General features: G+C 31.5%; 2 protein-coding genes across 2 annotated transcripts; both read left to right on the top strand.

Annotated features, from left to right (window-relative positions):
• The first annotated feature begins 652 nt into the window (after positions 1 to 652).
• Positions 653 to 2,676, top strand: LOC114733227 (50S ribosomal protein L18-like). Its single transcript, XM_028920639.1, has 2 exons — positions 653 to 790; positions 2,097 to 2,676. The coding sequence occupies exon 2, from the start codon at positions 2,099 to 2,101 to the stop codon at positions 2,441 to 2,443; it is 345 nt and encodes a 114-aa protein (XP_028776472.1). The 5' UTR covers positions 653 to 790; positions 2,097 to 2,098; the 3' UTR covers positions 2,444 to 2,676.
• A 9,606-nt stretch (positions 2,677 to 12,282) lies between these two features.
• LOC114733214 (uncharacterized) lies at positions 12,283 to 20,244 on the top strand. The gene is made up of 2 exons (XM_028920628.1): positions 12,283 to 12,497; positions 19,764 to 20,244. The coding sequence occupies exons 1-2, from the start codon at positions 12,283 to 12,285 to the stop codon at positions 20,242 to 20,244; spliced, it is 696 nt and encodes a 231-aa protein (XP_028776461.1).
• Positions 20,245 to 22,372: the final 2,128 nt, after the last annotated feature.

Consider the following 22,372-nt stretch of genomic DNA (forward strand, 5'->3'; position numbering starts at 1 on the left):
TGAAGGCTTATTTTATTTAATACTCCTCCGGTCCTTAATATAAGACCCATTTAACTAATTTAGTTAGATTAAGGAAGTTAGGTAAGTTAGTTAATTATAAAAAAAGTGACGCATTTTTCCCAAAATACCATAATCATATTTCTTAATACCCCCTCTCCCTCTTCTACTTGATTATGGTTGAGAGAGTATCTATAAGGGTAATTTAGAGAAAATTGATAAATATAAGAAATGGGTCTTATATTTAGAACTAAAACCAACTCAAGAATTAGGTCCTATATTAAGGACCAGAGGAGTAAGTCAGGTTTAGACTCTCTAAAACCTATCAAAAATTTACAATATATTACATTCAATTTTATAAAAGGTAAGGGTCGAAATCAAGAGCTAGAAATTTACTGTAATTTTACAGAAGCCAAGACCTGATAGTAAATGCTGGTCAAAAAAAAAAAAAAAAGACCTGATAGTAAAAAGGGACAAGCTTCACGACTACAGCAACGTGTTCGATTGTTACCTATTTTCCACGGTTTATAATTTTAAACATAACTGGTTAATTACTCTCCACTGTCCTCAGCTTCTTTTACGATGATTCACGACTATTCCTCTTTGGCTCAAACAGTCAAACCTAAATCCTAGCCGCTCCTGATTGCTTTCCGCTCTTTGTTCCACACTATCGTGCTCAACTGCTCACTCTCCGACCTCTGTTTTGCGTCCGTGCTCGCCGCTCAACCACTCACTCTCTGACATTCATTTGTGCTCGCCGCCGCCGCTCAACGTTTCTTGCCTTGCCTATCAGGTAGGATATGTATTAAATCATGTTTGTTTTGAATGGGAATGGGAAATCGTTAATTAGATAGGATAGGAATGGCATAGTGTAGTCCATATGAAATATTAGATTTGTTTCAAGTTTCTTTCCCTTTCCCTTTAAACGAACAACGTGTTTCAAGCTCGACCCACATCTTCTAAAATTTTCCAGGAAAGTTTAACTTGATTCTGTTGAAAAGGCGTCACTGGTATCTTCTTATGGTTCGAAGCTCTTCTTTTTTACTTTTCTTTTTTCCTCTATTGCGCGACCTTTCTATAAGTAGGCATCCATTTATTAGACAAACTGGATTCCACTGAACCAAAAGTTCATTTCCCAGATCGATGATATTGGGGTATTTATGTTCTCAGAATTACCAATAAGGGCGAATTCAAACATGAAATTGAAAAACTTTGATGGGAATTGGATGCTTTCAGTTTCAAAATTTGTCTTAACCCCTTTTTAACGTTTAGCCATTGAATGCAGAAAAATTCGTAATGAATATTTTGTTACTCTAATCTCACAAGCTTGCAATCTTTAGTTCTTTTGTATAAATATATTTTTTAGGCATTCTGTTTCTTCTTTTGCAAAGTCGTATCAACTTGTACGTTTTATACCCATATATCTTCTGATAAATAGACATTGTAGTCTTTCAAAGAAAAAACCAAAGGCACAGATTCTAAAAATAATACTTTTTTTTTTTTTTTTTATCGTTATTACTTGTTAGATTGTGTTATGATATAATATTATACATTTAATTTCTTCTTTTCAAGGTGTTCGAGCATGAAGAAGAAATTGGCTTGAAAATTTGATGATTTGCGACTAGTGGCTATACTTTATTTGGTCTAAGTTGTTGTAATTTTAATCAAAATTGTTCTGTTGTTGTATTTGGTGTTATCTTGTTGATTAATTAGATTATACCAGCTCATATGTTGTATTTCAGATGATTTTGGATCGGATTGTGTTATTATAATTTTAAATTGGTTTATGTAATTAAAGCCTGTTTTCAGTCTGTTTAAATGCCTTGTCCTGTTTTTTTGCAATTGCCTGTTTTCGACCTGTTTGAAGGCCTAGGCTTGTTAGCCTGTTTGTAGTTTTTAAAATATACAGGCCTTTTAATAGGCTTCAGATTAGATCAGGCTTTTGTATAGGTCAGGTTTTGGTTGATAAAAAAGATTATAATAGGCTACCGGCCAAACTCGGGCCATTTTGTTACATGATAGGCCTGGCCTATCAAGAGGAAAGCCTAGCCTGATTTGGCCTGTTTCCACTCCTACTGATTTGATACATTTCAAAACAGATATGGTGATCCCTCCTCCACCAAGGCCTCCAAGGATCATAGACTTTCTTAAGCCTTATGTACTGAAAATGCATTTTACAAATAAGTTCGTTAGTGCCCAGGTGATCCACACACCAACTGCTACTGTAGCATGTTTTGCAAGCTCTCAGGAGAAAGCCTTAAGGTCAAGCTTGGAAACGACCCGAGATGTGACTGCAGCTGCAAAGATTGGGAAGATACTAGGGGAACGCCTTTTGCTCAAGAATATACCTGCTATTACTGTTCACTTGAAGAGGGAACAGAAGTATCATGGTAAGGTTCGAGCTGTTGTTGATTCTGTTAGGGATGCTGGTGTTAAGTTGCTCTGATTATTCTCATAAATATTTAGCTGAAGATCAGGGACGGTATCCTCCTGGACCTTGTGTTGTAATGGTGGAAAGTTTCTGTATCACTTTAGTATAAATTCAGAACAATAATTAATTGAATATGCTCAGTTTTGTTCCATTAAGTCTTTCAACATCATTATAACCGGAAAGTTCAAAATGCTAAATTCATCTTCTATGATAATATTGTTGATTAATGGTAAGTAGAAGTTATGACACTTGATGGTTGCATGTTTCACCATATTTGATTGAGAAATCACAAGCTAATTTGCTTCAAGGCATAAATGTTTATATTACTTCAGGTGTATACATTTCAATGTTTTTGAGGCATTTCATCCTCTCAGTTTCATCTGAAATTGATAGCGTTAATATAAGACTAAGGTAAACAGAGTGTATGTGGCAAAAACTCAAGTAAATGATGGGAAAAATGTGCATGGGCCATGGGGTCTTGTACATATTTTGCATTTCCTTTGTTGAAATTGACAGTCCATGAAAATGATGACAATCGAAATCGAGTCATCTGATTTTTCTAGGTAATGTGTCTGTCTACAATGGGCAGATTTCTTCCTCATTCTTCCTTTAGGGGCCTTGATTTGCACTCATGTGATTGCTCTTCTTTCCTTTCCTCAAACTCTGTGGCCGATGTGAGCCTATGGAAGAAATTGGCTGGCCTTCTTCCTGCTCTTATCCAAGCATGAGTTGGTTGTGATCAGTCTGGCTTTTGTTGATAAAATTCTATGTACCTGATTTCTCCCAACTCCATCGGAAATTATCAGAGAAACTCATCCTTGGAGGATGATGGTATGAACTGGGGTGTCCACCAAATGGACCAGTTTAACATTGCAGCCGGGGAAAGTAAAACGCAAACAAACTGTGAAACGTATTTCATTGTGTAATTTGTGAATTCTGATTGAATTGAATGGTAGAAATCCTTGAAAGCCTAGGGAACATTACAAATCTTCTAATTGCAATCGATGGCTGGACCTCTGGAATGTATTTCATGACTCCTCATATTTTGTTGTCTCTCAGAAAATGGGAATCGAAATGTGGGCCCTTATATTTGGGATGAGGGAGTTTTCTCGGAAAATTTGTTCTACTGGTAGTGGAGTTTCTGATCTAGATTCTTGAGATCATGCCATGCCAAGGTCCTACTTTCAGGATTAAGGGTTATTCCAAAAACTTTCCAGTCTTCTAGTGCCAGATGAGGTCCTAGATTTTCATGATGAAATAAAGGGCATTTATATCATTTTTTTCTTTTGGCACTCAAACTGTGTAAGTATCATTCACCAGGGAAGAAAACAAACTTCACAATGATAAAGGGAAATTTAATTTGCTTCCTTTTATTAGAAAAGTGGGGAACAATCAAAGACTGAGAAAATCAACATTTAGTCCTTGGCCTTTCCTAGCTATGGTGCTTGCTATATGATTAGCCTCTCTGCAAAATTAATGGGGAGGTTCAAAACTCTATTAACAATCCTGATGAGATCTTGAATGATACTCTTCTGGTCTTTAATGTAAAAACTATTTAATTAATTTGAGTAGATTAACAAAACTAAACAAATTACTTGATTCTAACAAATATGACATGATTTTCCTATAAGACTTTTGTGTTAGATAAATTAGTTTGGAAAAAAATAAATATAAGAAATAAAATAAATTAAAGTAATATATTGATGATTAAAATTTTAACTAAATTAGGTAAATTAAGAAACCTAAATAAATTACTTGATTCTAACAAATATAACATGATTTTCATATAATACATTTATGTTAGATAAATTAATTTGAAAATAAAAGATGAATATAAGGCATAAAATAAATTAAGTCTTATACTTATGATTAAAATTAATTTCTTAATTGAATCTTATATTTAGGATGGAAGAAGTATCAATATTTTGGGCTTAAATTATTGGCAAATTTGGCCATATTATGGAAGATATTTACACATTATTAGGATTTGTAATATGTAATAAGATCTCATATGTAACTAGGCATTTGTAATATATAATTAGAATCAGTCATATGCAATTTCGGATTAACAATATACAATTAGGGTAATTTAATCTTTCTCCCACTACAATTAATTACCCTCAATGGCCTAAATGTTTCAGGTAGCATTGCCTAATTAATTTTTCAACCAAAGACTTATCTCCAGTTTTTTTTCAATTTTTTTTTGGTTAGGCATTGATGTCTTTTTATTAGAGGGAATCTATTCAAGTCAATTTTTGTTAAAAAAGATGCTTATATTTAGTAACTAATAGTATCTCAAATAGTATTAGAAATTATTTATTTTAGTATAATTTGATTGATATCAATGTAACTGGGTGCACTTCAACGGTATTATGTTTAAGTAATGGATTTATAGTTTGGTTGCCTCATATCATGTGCCAGTGCTCCCTCCTTATTACGTTTCATGTGTTTGTTGAAAATTATATACTTAATAAATTTGAATATAATGTAAATATTGATGGATAACGCACATTGTTTTTTGGGAAAACTACGTACATATTCTAAGGACGAGATTTTATTCATTTAAGGTACCACGAAATATCAAAATTATTAGTAGATCCGAAGGAATCTTAGAGTATTATGTTCTAATTATAAAATGAAATCACTGCATCTTAGATTTGCAATTCACATTTTCTCTGCTTTTGCAATTGACAACCTTAGCAGTGATTATTAACAATTCAATAAAAAGGTATTGACACCCTAAGCAGTATCTATTAACAACTTATTTTATAGGATCACATAACCTCCACATAAGAATAAATTATAACCAAATAGTATAATACAACAATTATAACATTGAAATGGGAAGCTTTTCGAAACCATTAATAATTTTAATTAAACGTAATAGGATTATAGCAAAATTTTAATGTAAAGATCTATTGACAACTTCAATGGTGAGTATTAATAACCTAAGGAGAGCTGTTGACAACCTAGACAGTATCTGTTGACAACTGACTTTATATGATAATATAACGTCTAACAATTATAACTAACTAAATTATAACTAAATAGTATTAAAGTTGATCTCATGTAGTTGTTATATTTTACTATTTAGTTATAATTTGATCTTATGTAGAAGTTATATTATCCTATAAAATTAGTTGTTAACAGACACTGTTTAGATTGTCAATAGCTCTCCTCAGGTTATTAATACTCACCGTTGAGGTTGTCAATGGATCTCCGCATTAAAATTTTACTATACCCCTATTGGATTTAGTTAAAATTCCTAATGGTTTCGAAAAGCTTCCCATTTCAATATTAAAGTTATTGTATTATACTATTTGGTTATAATTTACTCTTATGTGGAGGTTATGTGATACTATAAAGTAAGTTATCAGTATATATTGCTTAGGTTGTCAACACCTCCTCATTATGTTGTCAATAATCGCTGTTGAAGTTGTTAATCATAATGGTAGAAAAATTATGAATCGAGAATCTGAGAGGTAGTGATGTCATTTTATAATTAAAATATAATATTCTAAGGTTTTTTCAAACTTGCTAGTAATTTTGACATTTCGTAAGACTTTATATAAATAAAGTCTCTTCCTTGTAACTTGCGAGTAATTTTCCCTTGTTTTCTTTGTTTACCGGACATGGATAACGCACATGCCGCTTACTCACGCACCCCATTTAATAAAAAAAGTAACTGCTTATAAAAAAATTACTCAGTCCTTAATATAAATCCTATTTAACTAATTTGATTAGATTAAAAAAGTTAAATAAGTTAGTTAATTATAAGAAATATGATATGTTTTTCCTAAAACACCGCAATCATCTTTCTTGATATCTTATCTCTCTCTTTTAGTTGATTATGGTTGAGGGAGATTGATAGCAGTAATTTAAGAAAAATTGATAAATATAAAAAATAGATCTTATATTTAAGATTAAAATCAATTCAATAATTAAGTTCTATATTAATGACAGAAAGAGTACATACTTATTTTTTTTCCCAATTTTATGCTGTTAAATTCATTAAATAATATCTGAAGACAAATTAATAACTGAATAATAGCACTCAAAAGGTTAAAATATACTTTTAGTCCTTTATCTTTACACAAGGTTTTATTTTAGTTCCTTAACTTTAGAAAATAAACTTTTTGTTCTCTAACCCTATAATTCAAACTTTACATAAAGTTAAAAGTCCAAATGTATATTTTAGCCTACTCAAAATTTCTAAAGATACTCTTCATACCTTCAAATTTCACTATATGCTATTGAAAAATTAATGGGGAAAAAATTAAATGATGTAGTGAACATATCATATATTATAATTCTTAAAAATTAAAAAGGAGAAGTATTATAAGGTCATAAAGAAGAAATATACTTACTAAAAAGTTTTATAGCAATTGAGCATCATGCAAGTACAAGTTCTAGGAAGTAATATTAGGTTCAAACTACTAACTTGTTATTGAAATTTTTGAAATTTTTTAGTGATTACATTTTTTTCCTTGGGATCTTATAATGATTCTTTCAATTAAATAAGGGAGAGGTATAATTTTGATAATTAACATTTATATTTAATGAAAAAATAGATTAGTGAATATGTATATTTTTGAAAATCTAAATTTTCAATCTTTCGTTATTTAACTAGTAATTTTTTTGGGACCAAACTAGCAATGAATTAAAAATATTTGAAATTAATTTTATTTTCTAGTAAAGAATGGGGTTAAATGAAAGTTGTCTAGGATTATAATATTCTAATATTTTGACCCAAAAAAAATACAATTTCATCCTAAAAATTTGTAAGCTTGCTCTTCATAATAAAAGTATAAAATATTGATAAATGAGGGAATAATCATAATATTGTGATGAATAAATCATATATTGTCATTTTCAAAGGGGGAAATTAGGATAAATTCTTCATTGTCAAATTAATTGATGCTAAGGAATAGGATCCTTTATGACTAAAATAATAAATGAGCATATAAAATGCCTAATTTGTCCTTGAAAAGGTGAGTGCATATCAAGAAAGTCCATTTAATTTGCACTTTATTGAAGTTAATTGCCTTTTGGGGAAGGTAATTGCATGTTGGTTCATATTACATATTATAGAAGGTAATTGCATTTGAGAAGGCCACTTACATATTATGGAATCTAACTGCATATTAAGGAAGACCACTTGTAAAATTTAAATAGATTTCGTCATTTTTTAAAAAATTTTATCCAGATATGCATATATATATATATATATATATAATACAATTCATCAATTTTGACTTGTAAGACATCATGACACACATATAGAATATCAAGATAAGAGGCCGCGAATGATGGGTTTCAATCATAAAAGAGGCATTGAAGGTAAATTAGAAGAAGAAGAAGAAGAAGAAGAAGAGAAAAGTCTAACAATACTCATCAATTTTGGAGACAGCATTCTCGACAGCTGCTTGCTAGATGTTCAAAGAAACCCTTTTGTATAGAAATGTTTGCAGTTGATTAGGGTTAACATATCGAAATAGTATAGGAGGGATAAAGTACTTTAATTGAGCTAATTTTAAAACTTAAAATTTTATCTTTCATTTCTTCTATAAAAAAAAACTCCATTTTTGGAGGAGAGGCTAGAAAGGGAAAAAAAAAAGAAGGAAAGAAAGAGCCCCTCCCCTCTTTAAAAAAATATTTCAATCAAACAAAAAAAGGGAAATAACTCTCTTCCTTTTCTGAAAAAATGTACCAACCAAATCAGGAAAGAGACAAAAACCCTATACCAAACATAATGTTAAGGGATGAGAATTTATATGAATCTTGGTTACAGTCTATTCTAGGATTTTTTTTTTTAATAACATCTATTCTAAGATTTTATGGTTAATTTAAAGGATTTTTTCATTGAGATATTGAAATGATGCAATTGGATGATAGATTATGATTAATTTTTAACATAAAGACTTAATATATAAAATTTAGTTATAAAAGTAATCATACTTTAAATATATAATTTTTGTTATATCAATTTTTTCATGAAACAAACTAATCTTAGCTAGCAAGAAGATTAACACTATTATGCTAACAAACTATGATGTATATATACAAAAGAAATTTTAAATAAATTTAATCAAAATTATGAGACTAAAACATAATTTAAAATTATTTATCAAATTTTATTTATATATCTACTTTTTTATTTGTATATTTTTAAAGTTCTCTATACATCTCAAATATTTAGGTATGAAAAGAAATTTAAAATAGTTTAGTTTGTTTATTTTAAATGAAAATATATTGTAATATAAAACAAAAATTTATAAAACTTCAATATTAAAATAATTCAAAATAAATGTAAATAGGTTAAACATATTAAATAATTATGTTTATCAGTTAAATAAAGGATTATCAATAATATTATTTTAAAAATGAAAATTATAAATACATAATAGATCTCTACTAAAATTAAAAAAATATATTTTAAATTATTATGTTATATTTATTTGAGAGAAAATAAAAAACATAGAGCCTACTGTACAAAGAAACTTTTATTTAACTACAACTCACTTATTAATAGTTTCGTTTGATGTCATATTTTTAGGTCACCAAAGCAAGAAAATTCATAATAACACCGATTGTTATTAAGGTAGAGGATCACTTGTAACAAATTTTGATTGTCATTAATAGAATGTTTTGAAGCCTCCAGTAACAAACACTAAAAGCAAATTCGAATTACGCGAACAGGTCAGTTCACAATATTCATTTAACTACTGCATTTTTTTTTTGTATTTCATACATCATATGAGTGCACCTCACTTTTTCACTAACCCACTTTGAAATTTTGTTGTACTTTCAACTATAGATGAAAAACAAAAATACCATCAAGTTTAATAATTTTATAAACTATCGTTTTTTATTCGAAGAAAAAAAAACCGACGTAAAAGAAATACAGTTAAAATCACTATAAATGGTTAAATGTATAGTAGTAGAATTTGAACAGTCAAGCTGAATTTGATACATTAGACCTAAACTTATTAAAATTGAATTTTAAAAAGAAAAACTATTATTGATGCATATAAAAATCTATTTATATCTAAAGCAAAATAAACAATTTCAAGAAACATTGATTTGAATAAATTTTAATATTTTAATAGTTAATCTATTAATATCAAAACTTCTTCCTATTGTCCCTTTAAAAGAATCCTCAAGGAGCCTAAAAACCAAATTCTGGAGACACTACTACTGTGTTGTAACTCTTCACTCCTTGAATTTTAAAAACAATTATTTAAACTATTTAAATAAATTTTCTTTGTTTTTTCATATTCTGATATTTCAATTAGCCTACTTTAATTTTAACATCTTAATAATAACACTGTGGATATGAAAACTTCTGCCCTTTAACCCACCCTCCAAAGGGGGAAAAAAAATCCTTAGGCAGCCTAAATGTCAAATTTCAAAATTGTTTCCAATGTGTCGCACTTCTTCAGAGGCAAATTAAAGTTCACTCTTGGGAGTCGCAAATATTGGCTGCATAACCATGCTTATAGAAAAAGAAAAGGCCTAATGTGAAAGGAGTAAAGATTGAAAGCTGATTTTTTTCACGAGGAAGGCCTTATGGGTTGCAAATTATCCCCGATGTCACTGCCAAGCGTCTCCGAGATGCAAGGACCATCACGTAGTTCGTAATTTTTAGTTTTGTCCTTTTCTGTTTGTTTTATTTCCCTGATCATCGAAAAAAAGAGTGAAGACTTAACTCATGATATAATCACACATATCATAACAACTTAGGATGTGTTTAGATTGACAGTGACAAAACTGACTTTTATAAACTAAAGTTAGAGTAAAAGTCAGTTAATGTAATGCGATTTATATTTATATTGATGCTTATAAAAAGTCAGTTGAAAAAGTTAAATCTTGTTTGGATAATTAATAAAAAAATAAGTTTAGGCATAAAATGACTGAAAATGATATGAACTTTATTGAATATTAATGTTTTATATTATATGATATTAATATGATAATTGTTAAAAAATAATTAAATTTATAATTGTAAAATAAAAATATCTGTTGGTGAGAAAATTTTGAACATACACAGAATATAATTAAATACATATAATTAATTTGAGAATATTAGGAAATTTAAATAAATTATTTTGAAATATTTATATTTATCTTTTTTCAAATTAATTTGCTTGACTTGTAAACTAATATGTAGTTTAATAATACATATAAATATTTTAGAGAAATCATGTAACATAAAATATAATTAAATAATTTATTTAGTTTTTTAATCTTTTTAAATTAATCTATTAAATCTTATATAAAAACATTCTCTCTCTGGGGCAAAAAAGTAAAAGCATTTTGTCATTCACCCATGTGAACCCCATCAGTTGCCGCGTAGAAGGCAAAAGTTACGCTTGGGAATGTTGGAAAAAAGGTCAATTATATGGTATAAGTTCATTTGCACTCAACAGCAATCCAAATATGTGTTTTCTTCAAAAAAGCTTCAAACCACCGTTTCATATGTTCCTAAGCACTTTTCCTCCTCCAAATGGTGATCCAAACGTATCCTTAATAAGAAACTTTTTTGTGGATTTTTTTACACGTTAAAAAAAAAATACGAAGAGAACATAAGAAGTATTTACCTCGAATTTATTCCCAGCATACCATGGTCAAGGTTTAAGAGAAAATTTGGTTGCCATTGAACGTTCCTCCAAAACCAAATTGAGAATTCCTAGGTGACATATATCAAGCGGAAACAGTAAAGTTTAATATCTGGGGCATATAAATGGGTGAAAATTTAATCTTCTCTTTATCATGGTTTTCAAATGGTCAATCTCTTTATCATTAGAGCCAATGATACACGCGCACACACCCCTTCCCATCTCAGTGAGAAGCCATGAGCAGTCTTTCCATTAAGCCTAAATCAATGATAACTTCACCAGGCTGAAAATCCATAACAGAAACTACCAAACCTGCGGTGGAGAATGCACAATCCATTCTATATGAGCACAGAGGCTTGTAAGAATTGTGGCCTATTGACGAAAAGGAAATCCTTAGAAAAGCTAGTTTTGTATGAGAGAAGAAGTTTGAACATTATAGTTATCCTTTCTAGATGAAATGTTTACGGGCACTCTCATTCCTGAACTGAACATAAACCTTTTTGAGTAGAACAATGTGGCTTTATTGTCTCTATTGTAATAATGTTGCCTCTATCTTTTAACTCCACCTATGTTGCATAGCCGGTTCCAAGTCTAGGTAAAGGAGGAGGGTCGTGTTAGGTCCTCGACAGCCAACGTAAAACTCTATCGAATCTTTTATGACATGGATCAACGAAGAAATTGTTCTACTGCTAGGTCATTGCCCAAAAGTGGCGCGCTGTATGGCTCGAGTACAGTGAGAAGTGAGCAAGATCCGCTGTATTGTCGCTCGAATCTAGTGTTAAATGAGCAAAGACTACCACACTCTTATGGACGGAGGCAGCTAAAGAAGTTAGTTTATGAAAGTAAGATCAGGTTTGACACTTGGAATGTTGGGACACTGTATGGTAAATCAAGGGAGATGATGGAAGTAATGGGCAAAAGGAAGATTAATATTTTATGCCTACAAGAAACTAAATACATTGAAGAGAAGGCCTTCGAATTTACTAATGAATTTAAACTTTGTTATACGGGAAAGGTAGGCACAAGGAATGGAACTGGTATTATAATTGATAATGAATGGAAACAGAATGTGGTGGAAGTCAAAAGGATAGAAGACAGAATCATTTCTTTAAGAATAATTATGGGGAGGGATACTATCAATGTGATTAGTGCTTGTGCACCTCAAGTATGAGTAGAAACTATCTTAAGGAGAAATTTTAGACGGATATGGAGGGTTTGATTCAAAGTATACCAACCATGGAAAAGATTTTTATTAGCGGTGATCCTAATGGACATGTTGTTAAAGACATGGGACAACATTCTGGGGCTCAGGATGGTATGGGTTTTGGAGTGCATAATAATGCAAGACAAGCTATTATTGATTTCTCCTTCACGTACAACCTCAAGATTGTTAACACTTGTTTTAAGAAACAGGATGAGCATTTAATCAGTTACAAGAATGGAACTCATAGGTCATAGATCGATTTCTTTCTAGTAAGGAATCCTAATAGAAAACTCTACACAAAATGTAAAGTGATTCTTGGAGATGGCGTGACAGCACAACATAAAGTACTGGTCCTTGATGTGCATATTAAGTGTATAAAACAAAAGTGCCAACAAGTGTTAACCCTAAGGGTTAAATGGTGGCAGTTAAAGGGAGAGAAGTGAGAGATTTTCAAAAGGACACTTTTAAATGAAGGGGTTTGGGAGCTACAAAGAAATGCTAATCTTATGTTGATAGAAATGACTAAAAAGGTCCGGAAGGTTGCCAAAGCAATCTTGGGTGAATTAAAAGGTCAAGGTTGGGGAGATAAAGAGACGTGGTGGTGGAACGAGAATGTGCAAGAGAAAAGTAGGCATAAACAAGAGTGTTTTAAAACATTACGTTTGTATAATAATGCAGAAAATTGGGAAAAGTACCGTGTAGCTAAAAAAGAGATTAGGAGAGCAGTGGTAGAAGCTTGTGCTAAAGCTTTTGAGTTCTATAAGGATTTAGGGACTAAGGCTAGGGAACACAAGAGTACAAGATCCTGAAGAATAAAGAAAGAAAAACAAGAGATTTAGACCAAGTAAGATGTATAAAGAACGAAGAAGGTAGAGTTTTGGTTACTGATGGTGATATTAAGGATCATTGGGAAGCCTACTTTTATAAGCTATTTAATGATGCGAGTGAAGGATTGACTTATGAGCTTGAAGATTTGACAATTGGAGAAGAGGAACATAATTTTTCTTTTTATCGAGAATTCGAGTTGGTGAAGTTAAGGAAACTGTCAAGAAAATGGAAAATAATAAAGCAGTTAGACATGATGGTATTCCTATGGAAGTTTGGAAATGTTTGGGTGAAGGGAGGGTTTTTTTCTAAGTTATTCAATGAGATTTTGCGCTCCAAGAAAATGCCTGATGATTGGGGGAAAAGTACTTTAGTACTTATTTACAAAAATAAAGAGGATACTAAGAACTGTGCTAGTCACAAAGGGATAAACTCATGAGCCATATCATGAAATTATGGGAGAAGGTGATGGAATATAGGTTGAGATTGGAGACTTGTATTTCTGAAAACCAATTTGGGTTCATGCCAGGAAGATCAACAACAGAAGTGATATATTTACTAAGGGGCTGAATGGAAAAGCATCGAAGCCATAAAAGAGACTTACATATGATTTATATTGATTTGGAAAAAGCTTATGACTGTATGCCTAGAAAAGTGCTCTGGAGAGCCTTGGAGAAGAAAGGGGTGTGTCGCTTATATTAAAATCATACAAGACATGTATGAGGGGGTCACAACTAGTGTTAGAACACTGGGCAGTGAGACAAAAGACTTCCTTATAAGGATTAGCCTACATCAGGGATGATCTCTAAGCTTTTATCTGTTTAACCTAGTCCTCGATGTTCTAACTGAGCATATCAAAGAAGAAATCCTTAAGTGCATGCTTTTTGCTGATGATATAGTTCTATTGGCTGAGTCAAAAGAAGAGATTATCGCTAAACTTGAGACATGGAAAAGAACCTTAAAATCGAAGGGTTTTCATTTGAGTAGAAGCAAGACGGAATATATGCATTGCAGTTTTAAGAAGAGACAAGTTAGTACAAAATTAGAGGTCAGATTGGGAGACCAGGTCATTCAACAAGTGGAAAAGTTTAAATATTTGGGATTAATTATGCAAAAAGATAGGGAAATTAGTGGAGATGTTAATCATATAATTCAAGTTGGGTGGTTTAAATGGAGAAAAGCGATAAGAGTTATCTGTGATCGAAAAGTACCAAATAAGGTCAAAGGAAAGTTTTATAGCACTGCTATAAGATCGGCAATGCTATATGGCAATGAGTGTTGGGCTTTAAAGGGATAATATGAACATAAAATGGCAGTTGCTGAGATGAGAATATTGAGATGGATGTGTGATCATATAAGAAAAGACAAGATCCGTAATGAACATATAAGAAGAAAAGTTGGAGTGGCAGCTATTGATGAGAAAATGGTAGAAAACCGATTGAGATGGTTTGGCCACGTGTAAAGAAGGCCTTGGGACACGCCGGTAAGAAGAATTGAGCAAACAATATGGAGTCCTTTAAAAAAGAGTAGAGGAAGGCTAAAGACAACGTTTAATGAAGTCATTGAGAGAAATCTTTCAATTAGTAATCTATCCAAAAATTTGGCTTTGGATAGGACTTAATGGCGTCGTGCGATCCATATAGCCGACCCCACCTAGTGGGATAGGGTTTTGTTGTTGTTGTTGTTGTAATAATGTTGAAAATGTAGAAGGTTGCTTGCTTTCAATAATTTATCAAGTATTATTATATTCTTGACGTCCCATCATTCCAAGTTCCATTTCATAATACAATTGTGCAAGCTTCAGTATAATTGAGGGTGAACTTGGCAACTGGTAGGTTTGAAATAGATGGTTGACTCTACTCCATTAATTTAGAGCTTTTTTGTAACATCTTAAATTCTATTCTAAGGATTTAAATATTTTTTAAAAAAAGGGGTTGAAACTGTTTTTTTTTTCCGTTTTACCTAGGGTCTTTAACTTCAGTTTACCCCAAATGTTTTCTTTTTACCTTCTCCCGTCTTCTTTCTCTTCCTCTCTTTCTCTCTCTCCGCGTTCATTCTACTCGCAGCGTCGCTCGTCTCTCCCTCTTCTTTCTTCATCGTTTCAGATAGTTTTGGTAAGTAAAACTACTTCTAATTACAAAACTTCCTTCATGAAAATTGTTCTACTCAGTCAGATCTATCTAATGATAGTAATTTTGTGTTGCTTAGAGAAATTTTTTGATATAAAGTTTGGAGCAAGTATTTAGTTTTGATGAGTGTTAACCACAGTATTATAGATCTGTTATAGTATATCATTTCTACCAGTTTAGATTTGTCCATTTGTTGATTTTAGTATTTAAAAATTAATTTTTTAATTAAAAAAATATGTTATTTATGAGATATATCATATTTATACCAATTAAAATTAAGTTAAATAATTTATTTGGATTGTTTGACATATTATTAAAATTTTAATCGGTTTAGTTTTATTTATTGGGTGACTGGAGGTTTTAAAATAATTATTGTAGTTAAAGTTTCTTATTTATGGAAAAAAAATATATATGCCATTAAAATTTTGATTAGATTATTTATATATATAAATATTTGAGATACTATTGAATTTTTGATGATTCGGTTTTGAGGTTTAAATTTCAAATGAGATTTTTAGAATTTAGAATATACTAATTTCATATTTAGAAATTTTAGAAAATTCTTTTTATTAAAGTAAATAAGTTGGAGGATGTAAATAAATAATTTGACTCATTAGAAAATTATCACTTAGTTCTAAAGTACTTAATTTTGGGTTATAAGAGTTGTGAGAATTTAGAATGAAAATTAAATTAATTTAGGAATTTAACTAATATATAAGCTTAATTAATTAATTAGTTTATATTAATATGTGGTTATATTAATTGTGTAGATTAATAATTGGTTGAGCAAAGGATTGACCTCGTGGTAATCCTTCTATTACTTTAGTGAGAGGTAACCACTTTCCACTTGTTATATGTGTGCTAATATGTTGTTTGTGAGTATTTTCCTATGTTTGAATAATATTTGTTATTTGGAATTCGAGTAGATATATTATATCTGTTGAGCTATGAAAATTGTCTTGTAGGATTTTTGGAATTGTGATTGAGAAGTTTGGAAAAGATATACGATTTATATCTTATAGATTATACTGAGAAAAGATTGAGACATTTTTCGTTATATTGTGAATGATTTGGTTGTTATTTGGATTTTGGATTGAGTTCGATCCTACCACGTGATAAGGCCATCATTGATGCACATTGGTTGGCTTCTTCCTTCGTCCCCCATAGTGAGGGATAGGCCTTTGTGGCTTCTTATTCGTCCCCCAAAGTGAGGGATAGACCTATATGTTTGATTGATCCCCCATAGTGAGGGATAGACTTATGTGGCTTGTGTGTTGGCCCCCATAGTGAGGGTTTGGATGATTGAAATTATATTTCTATGGATATATCTATATTTCTCGAGAATTAATAATTGTCCCACTTGACACCTCACGAGCCCATGTTAGTATGTATGATGAGTTGGAAGGTTGGTTATTGAGGCGTTTGTCTCACTCCCGTGGTTTAACATTTTCAGGTAATAGCTCTAAGGCTGTTCTGTCAGCGAAGATAGCAGGGGCTTAGCTAACAAGTTTTTCTTGTATAGCCTCCCCTCTTTTGTCTTATGTGCTATTTTATTATATATTGCCACATAGGGCTCATCTATTTTGTTGTTGTGAACTAATACATTTGATTATTGCTAATTAATGAGAGAGCTGTTAGAAAGTCAGAGGCCTCTGAGACGTTGCACGTGACATTCGTTTGAAAGTATAAGTTTTTGTTTGGGCTAAGGGTGGAATGATATTTCTAGACTTTGAAAGTCTAAGACCCAAGTTAAATATCGACGTGCTCGTGATATAAGTTTATTTCTTTTAACCATGATAGTGATTTTAAAATTTTAAAGTTTTTTCTTTTCTATCATGGTTAATTTTTCGAATAAATTGAAATTTTGATCTAAATGGGTTTTAAAAGAACGGTTGTCACATTTTTGCAACAATAATTCTTGTAAATTGACAAATTGGTACAAATATGAACTTTAGTCATCAAAATCACCAACCATACGAAGGGGCAGGAGGCTTTCCATCCTAATTATCTATGAGGGAAAGATGCTGCCCAGATTTCCTTGCAACTATGTATGCAGTTTGGAATTTCTTTTCTCAAGGAAAGGAAGGCCACCAAGAATGGGAAGCTAAAATCACAAACATAAAGTCATAGAAGTTAGGGATCGTCTTCCAATATAAGAAAATGATACTTCAATATATAAATAAATTGGCACAAGGTTAAGAGACTATAACAAGATATGACAAAGGTGCATTCACTAAAAGATGTATGGAACATAAAAATGATAAAAATACATACGCAAAATCAAGCCCACATGGCATCTGAATTGTAAACATGTCAACAATGATCCATAAATAGCATACCCTTGAGAAAAGAAAATTTGGTATACATGGATGAAGTTAACATTTACTCTTTTTTTTCGATACATAAATTAAAATTTACCCTAATCCATATTTGAAAACAAAAACAAAAAGAAAAAAATAATGGAAGGAAAAGGCTATTGAGAATGGCTAATGAAAAGAAATAAGAATTCAGTATTTTAAAATAGTAATAGAGAAGCATGCTTTCACTCAGAAAAAGGGCTAGACATAGTGTTTGAATGATAGAGAGGGAGAGTTGACCGAGAATAATAGCATATGTAAACTTGAAAATGAAGAAAGAAATACCCTTTGCATAAATTAAAAGGGCAGATGTAATGTACCTTTTAATGATATTGAGCAGAGTGAACTGTGGAAACTAAAGAAACAACCATGAAGATCCCTGAAACCACCATTATCCAATAACCCATTTAACAAACAGCCCTATCAGTAAAATGAGAGTGCCCCTAGACCATGAAAAGAATCAGACTGAATTTCATGTTCTGCTTTGAAAACGGTTTCCCGCTTTGTTTTCAATATCAGACTACGGATTCCATTAGGAGAAGATTTCTGTACTTTAAAACCTAGACTCAAAAAATAATGAACAAACCGTCAAATGAAATTAGAGAAAGAGTGGAGAGAGATTGCCATACCTGTTGCCGCACTATTAGTCTTTATAACTGGAAAAAGCCAAAACAAAACAGAAATGAAAGTGAAAACTTTTAGATGATTATATCCTGACGTCCAAAGATCAGAATGAGTGAATATATATGATATAACAAAACACACAATACCGATTAGTACCAGCAGAATGAACTGGCTGCGAAGAAGCACTGGAGAAAAAGACGATTCACATCCGATATATACTGTTGAAAAGGAAGAACGATGCATTGGTTGACAGGCTCGTTAATGATTAATGCCTCAGAAACCAAAACGGCCAACTTCGGGGATACTAAAGAGATGACCAGACTCTTTTAAATTCAAATTTCAAACCCAATTCCAATTCACACCATTGACACATGTATGATATGGAGAGGACCACCACTTAAATTTGGATTAGCCTTGGGAATGAAATACTCTCATGGTATACAATTATGCTTCAGAAAGTCAGAGGGAGAAGCATTAATGACCCCACCGAAAACACATCCGATTAGATGAGTAGATTTAATGTCACGCCTAAGCATGACGTCTAATACACCGAACCCGTGGCTTATACATGGGCAAGAAAAATAACAGAGAGGAAGATGGCGTCGATTTTTGAATTGGATTTACGATTACAGTGGAGAGACGAAAAGACGACGTATAAGGAATCAGGGTCAGAGCATGCGGGAAAAATACTTAATTCCATTCATCCACCAATTGGGGATTAGGTGGTGGCAAATCTGATTGGTCTAACTATAGCAGAGTAATGATCGCAACTTTTTTCAAGGGGGTGGTGATGAGGGTAGATGAAGCGACTACGGATATGCATCTTAGAAAAATGACGCGGATAGAGCTGAATATGTAACCAATAGATCAACAGGGATGGAGACACATCATCTGGACAGCTTGACCAATGAGCTTGAGGCTACGAGATTTAGAGTGTTATTATATATATATATATTGATATGGATATGGATATGAATATTTATTTAACAATTCGAATTGATGGTGCAAATTGATTCAAATTAGCATTTGCTAATAAAGCATGGTAGTTTTCAATTTTAATGAACTAGCATGTGCTATCTGTACGCTGCATTGGATGATTGTTCACAAACCAAATCAGCCCATAACATGCCATAATGAAACATGATTGTCTCTACACTTTATGTAACTGTCTTCAATATAATAAAAGAATTTCAAATGATAATGACATGGTCATGAAAGCTGTTTTGCAGCGGAATATATTCAACCTTCAATATTTGATAAATAGCACGTGACCATCTCGTGGGGTAATTACGTAGTTAAAAATGATGATGAACCAGGATCGGTAGTGGGAAGATGAAATTAAAACTACAAAGTAAAGGACTGTGTACCAATAAATTAAAAATGAAACCCATAATTTTTGGACGTGCATATCTTCTAAGTTATGTTTTTTCCGTTTTTTTTTTTTTTGCCAACATCTTCTCTAAGTTAAAGTTATAAATCAAAGGGAAGTCTCTCTGTTGTTGCCCAGTCAAAAGCCATTATTGCGTGTTCGTATGCGGGTGCCAATGGTCTTAGTAGTCAAGCACGATTGATTTGTAGTTGGCAACCACCTTGGGTGGGATGTATCAAATACAATGTTGATGGAGTAGCTGGCCATGGGGACTTGGTGGCAGCATGTGGTGGTGTGCCTAGGGATCATGAAGGGCATTGGCTTGATGGTTTTATGTTTCATATCGGCAAAGGTAATAGTTTTCATGCGGAAGCTTGGGTTGTGCTTGGGGGCCTTAAAAGAGCATGGGATATGAATTGGAAATGGGTCGTCATTGAAACTGATTGCCGGGAGCTTGTGGAAATTCTTAACACTGGTTGGCATGATGAACACTTGGAAAAGGACCTTCTTCCTAAGATTCAAAGATGGCTTGGAAAGGATTGGGACGCAACCTTAGCCTGGTGTGGTCGAGATGCAAATACGGTGGCCAACATGCTAGCCAAGAACTCGCTGAATGTTGTTGAGGGAATAAGCTTTCTTTATTCTCCTCCTGATTTTGTTGTTAATCTTGGTATATCTGATGTAGCTTAGTGCTTTTTGTTGATGGTCATAAAAAAAAAGTTATACGTCCAAAGTTCTTTACTTAATTTATATGTTTATCATTTTTGATATTGTGCTCCTGCAGGACCTAATTTGAGAGTTAATATTGGTCATATATATAAGATCTATTTTTCATATTTATCAAATTTTTCTCAAATTAATCCTATTGATATTCCCTCAACAATAATCAAGGAAAAGAAGGAGAGAGAAAATTAAGAAAGATGCTTAGGTATACTTTAGGAAAAAAAATATATCATATTAACTAATTTAACTAACATTCTTCACATACTCAAATTAGTTAATTAATTCTATATTAATGCTTTGTTTGAATGGGAAGAAAAGTTGGGAAAAAAATGGGAGGAGAGAAAATAGAGGGAAGATGCTATCATTCTTCTTGTTTGGATAGATGAGAGAAAATATGAAGTAAAGAAAATGAGCAAATGTCTAAATGACTAAAATATCCTTTTCAAAATATATCATATTTAAAATTACATCAAATTAAATATTGCAATAGGAACATTGTACTAACATTAACATTATCAAATAATTTGAAATCAAGTTATTTGATTTATATATATTTTTAGATCATTATATTTTAAAACAAAATTATTTAATAAAAATATTGTTTTAAAATAAAAATAAACAGTGAATAATTTTTTAAATATAATAAAAAAAATAAATATGGAGAGGAAAGGAGAGGAGGAGTAATTGTGAAAATCTTGTTTTCTTTCTCAAATCCCTTCATATATGGAGAGAAAACTGGGAGAGAAAACGAGGTATGTGATCCACTTTATTTTCTTTCCCACTTTTTCTTCCTCTCATTTTCTTTCCTATCCAAGTAAAGAAAAACTTATTTCTCCTCATGTTTTCCTCTCTAGTTTTCTTTCCTTCCTAAATTTTTCTCAATCCAAGTAAAAGGTAAGGACCAAGGTGTACTATTTATTTAGACTAAAGACACGTGGCATCTATTATTATTTTAAAGAAAAATAAATATTTTAATCCTTCAATTTTTAACTTAATTATAACTCAGCCCTTGAATTTTTAACTCAATTAAAACTCAGTCTCCAATACTTTCTCGTTTAATAAGTTAATTCTTACCATATATAATTCACCTTGAATCATCACCTAGTCATCCCATGTGGTAGACTCTTTCAATTATTCTGAAAGTTACAGATAAATGGAATTTAGATTAATATGTCATTATGAAATTATGAAAGTTATTAAAATACATTAGTTATATATTAGATTTTTTTTTTTGTGACAAAAGAGGGCTTAGTCCATTACAAATAAGGAGATAGTTATAATTAATGCACATATAAACTAAGTAAGTGGATGGCTATACTTTTAAATTTTAATAAGCTTGGTTTTAATCTTGGTTATTTATATAATAATAAATAAGTTAAATCTCTTTGAAATTTTGAGATTAATCTTAGTTTATAGTTAATGGGGAAGCCATGTGTTTTAATAATTCATACATGGATATTGAAAAAAAAAAAAAGTAGATAGAGTAATGTGAAGGCAACATCGTATTTGGTTATAATTATAGAGTTTTAGATCTTATTTTTAATCTAATGAACAATTAACTGTTATATGGAAATACTAAAACTAAATGATCTAATGAATTCAATTCCTTAAAAGTCCAATATAATTTGGCTACATCTTCCTTTTTAATACAAAATTATGAAAATAAAAAATCAATTATTTTTGGTTAATATATATTTTGGTCCCTCAAATTTGGGCCCATTTTGGTGTTAGTCCCTGAAATTTAAAACCCATGGTATTGGTCCCTCAAATTGTATTCGTTTCTGGCCATAGGTCTTTAGTAGCTTTAGGCCGTCAAAATCTTCTAAGTTGGCACTAACTTCGTTAACCTATGATGTAGCATCTGACTTAAAAGGATGAGGTGGACAATAGTTTGATAATGTGGCTTTCTGACATATACATATAAACAATGGGACAAAAAAAGCGCTAGAGAACTGTGACGTGTCTGTCGCTGAAGGAATGTGATTTATCCACGACAGTCGAGGGAAGAAATGGTAAGAGTAATTTTGGTGAGTTTTGCTGGTTGAAAGATGTGAATCTATTGTATATGTTTATGCATTCTGGTAGTAACTCATGC

This window comes from Neltuma alba, unplaced genomic scaffold (genome assembly GCF_004799145.2).
Source record: "Neltuma alba isolate B1F8T4 unplaced genomic scaffold, ASM479914v2 tig00012988_pilon, whole genome shotgun sequence".
Classification (NCBI taxonomy): domain Eukaryota; kingdom Viridiplantae; phylum Streptophyta; class Magnoliopsida; order Fabales; family Fabaceae; genus Neltuma; species Neltuma alba.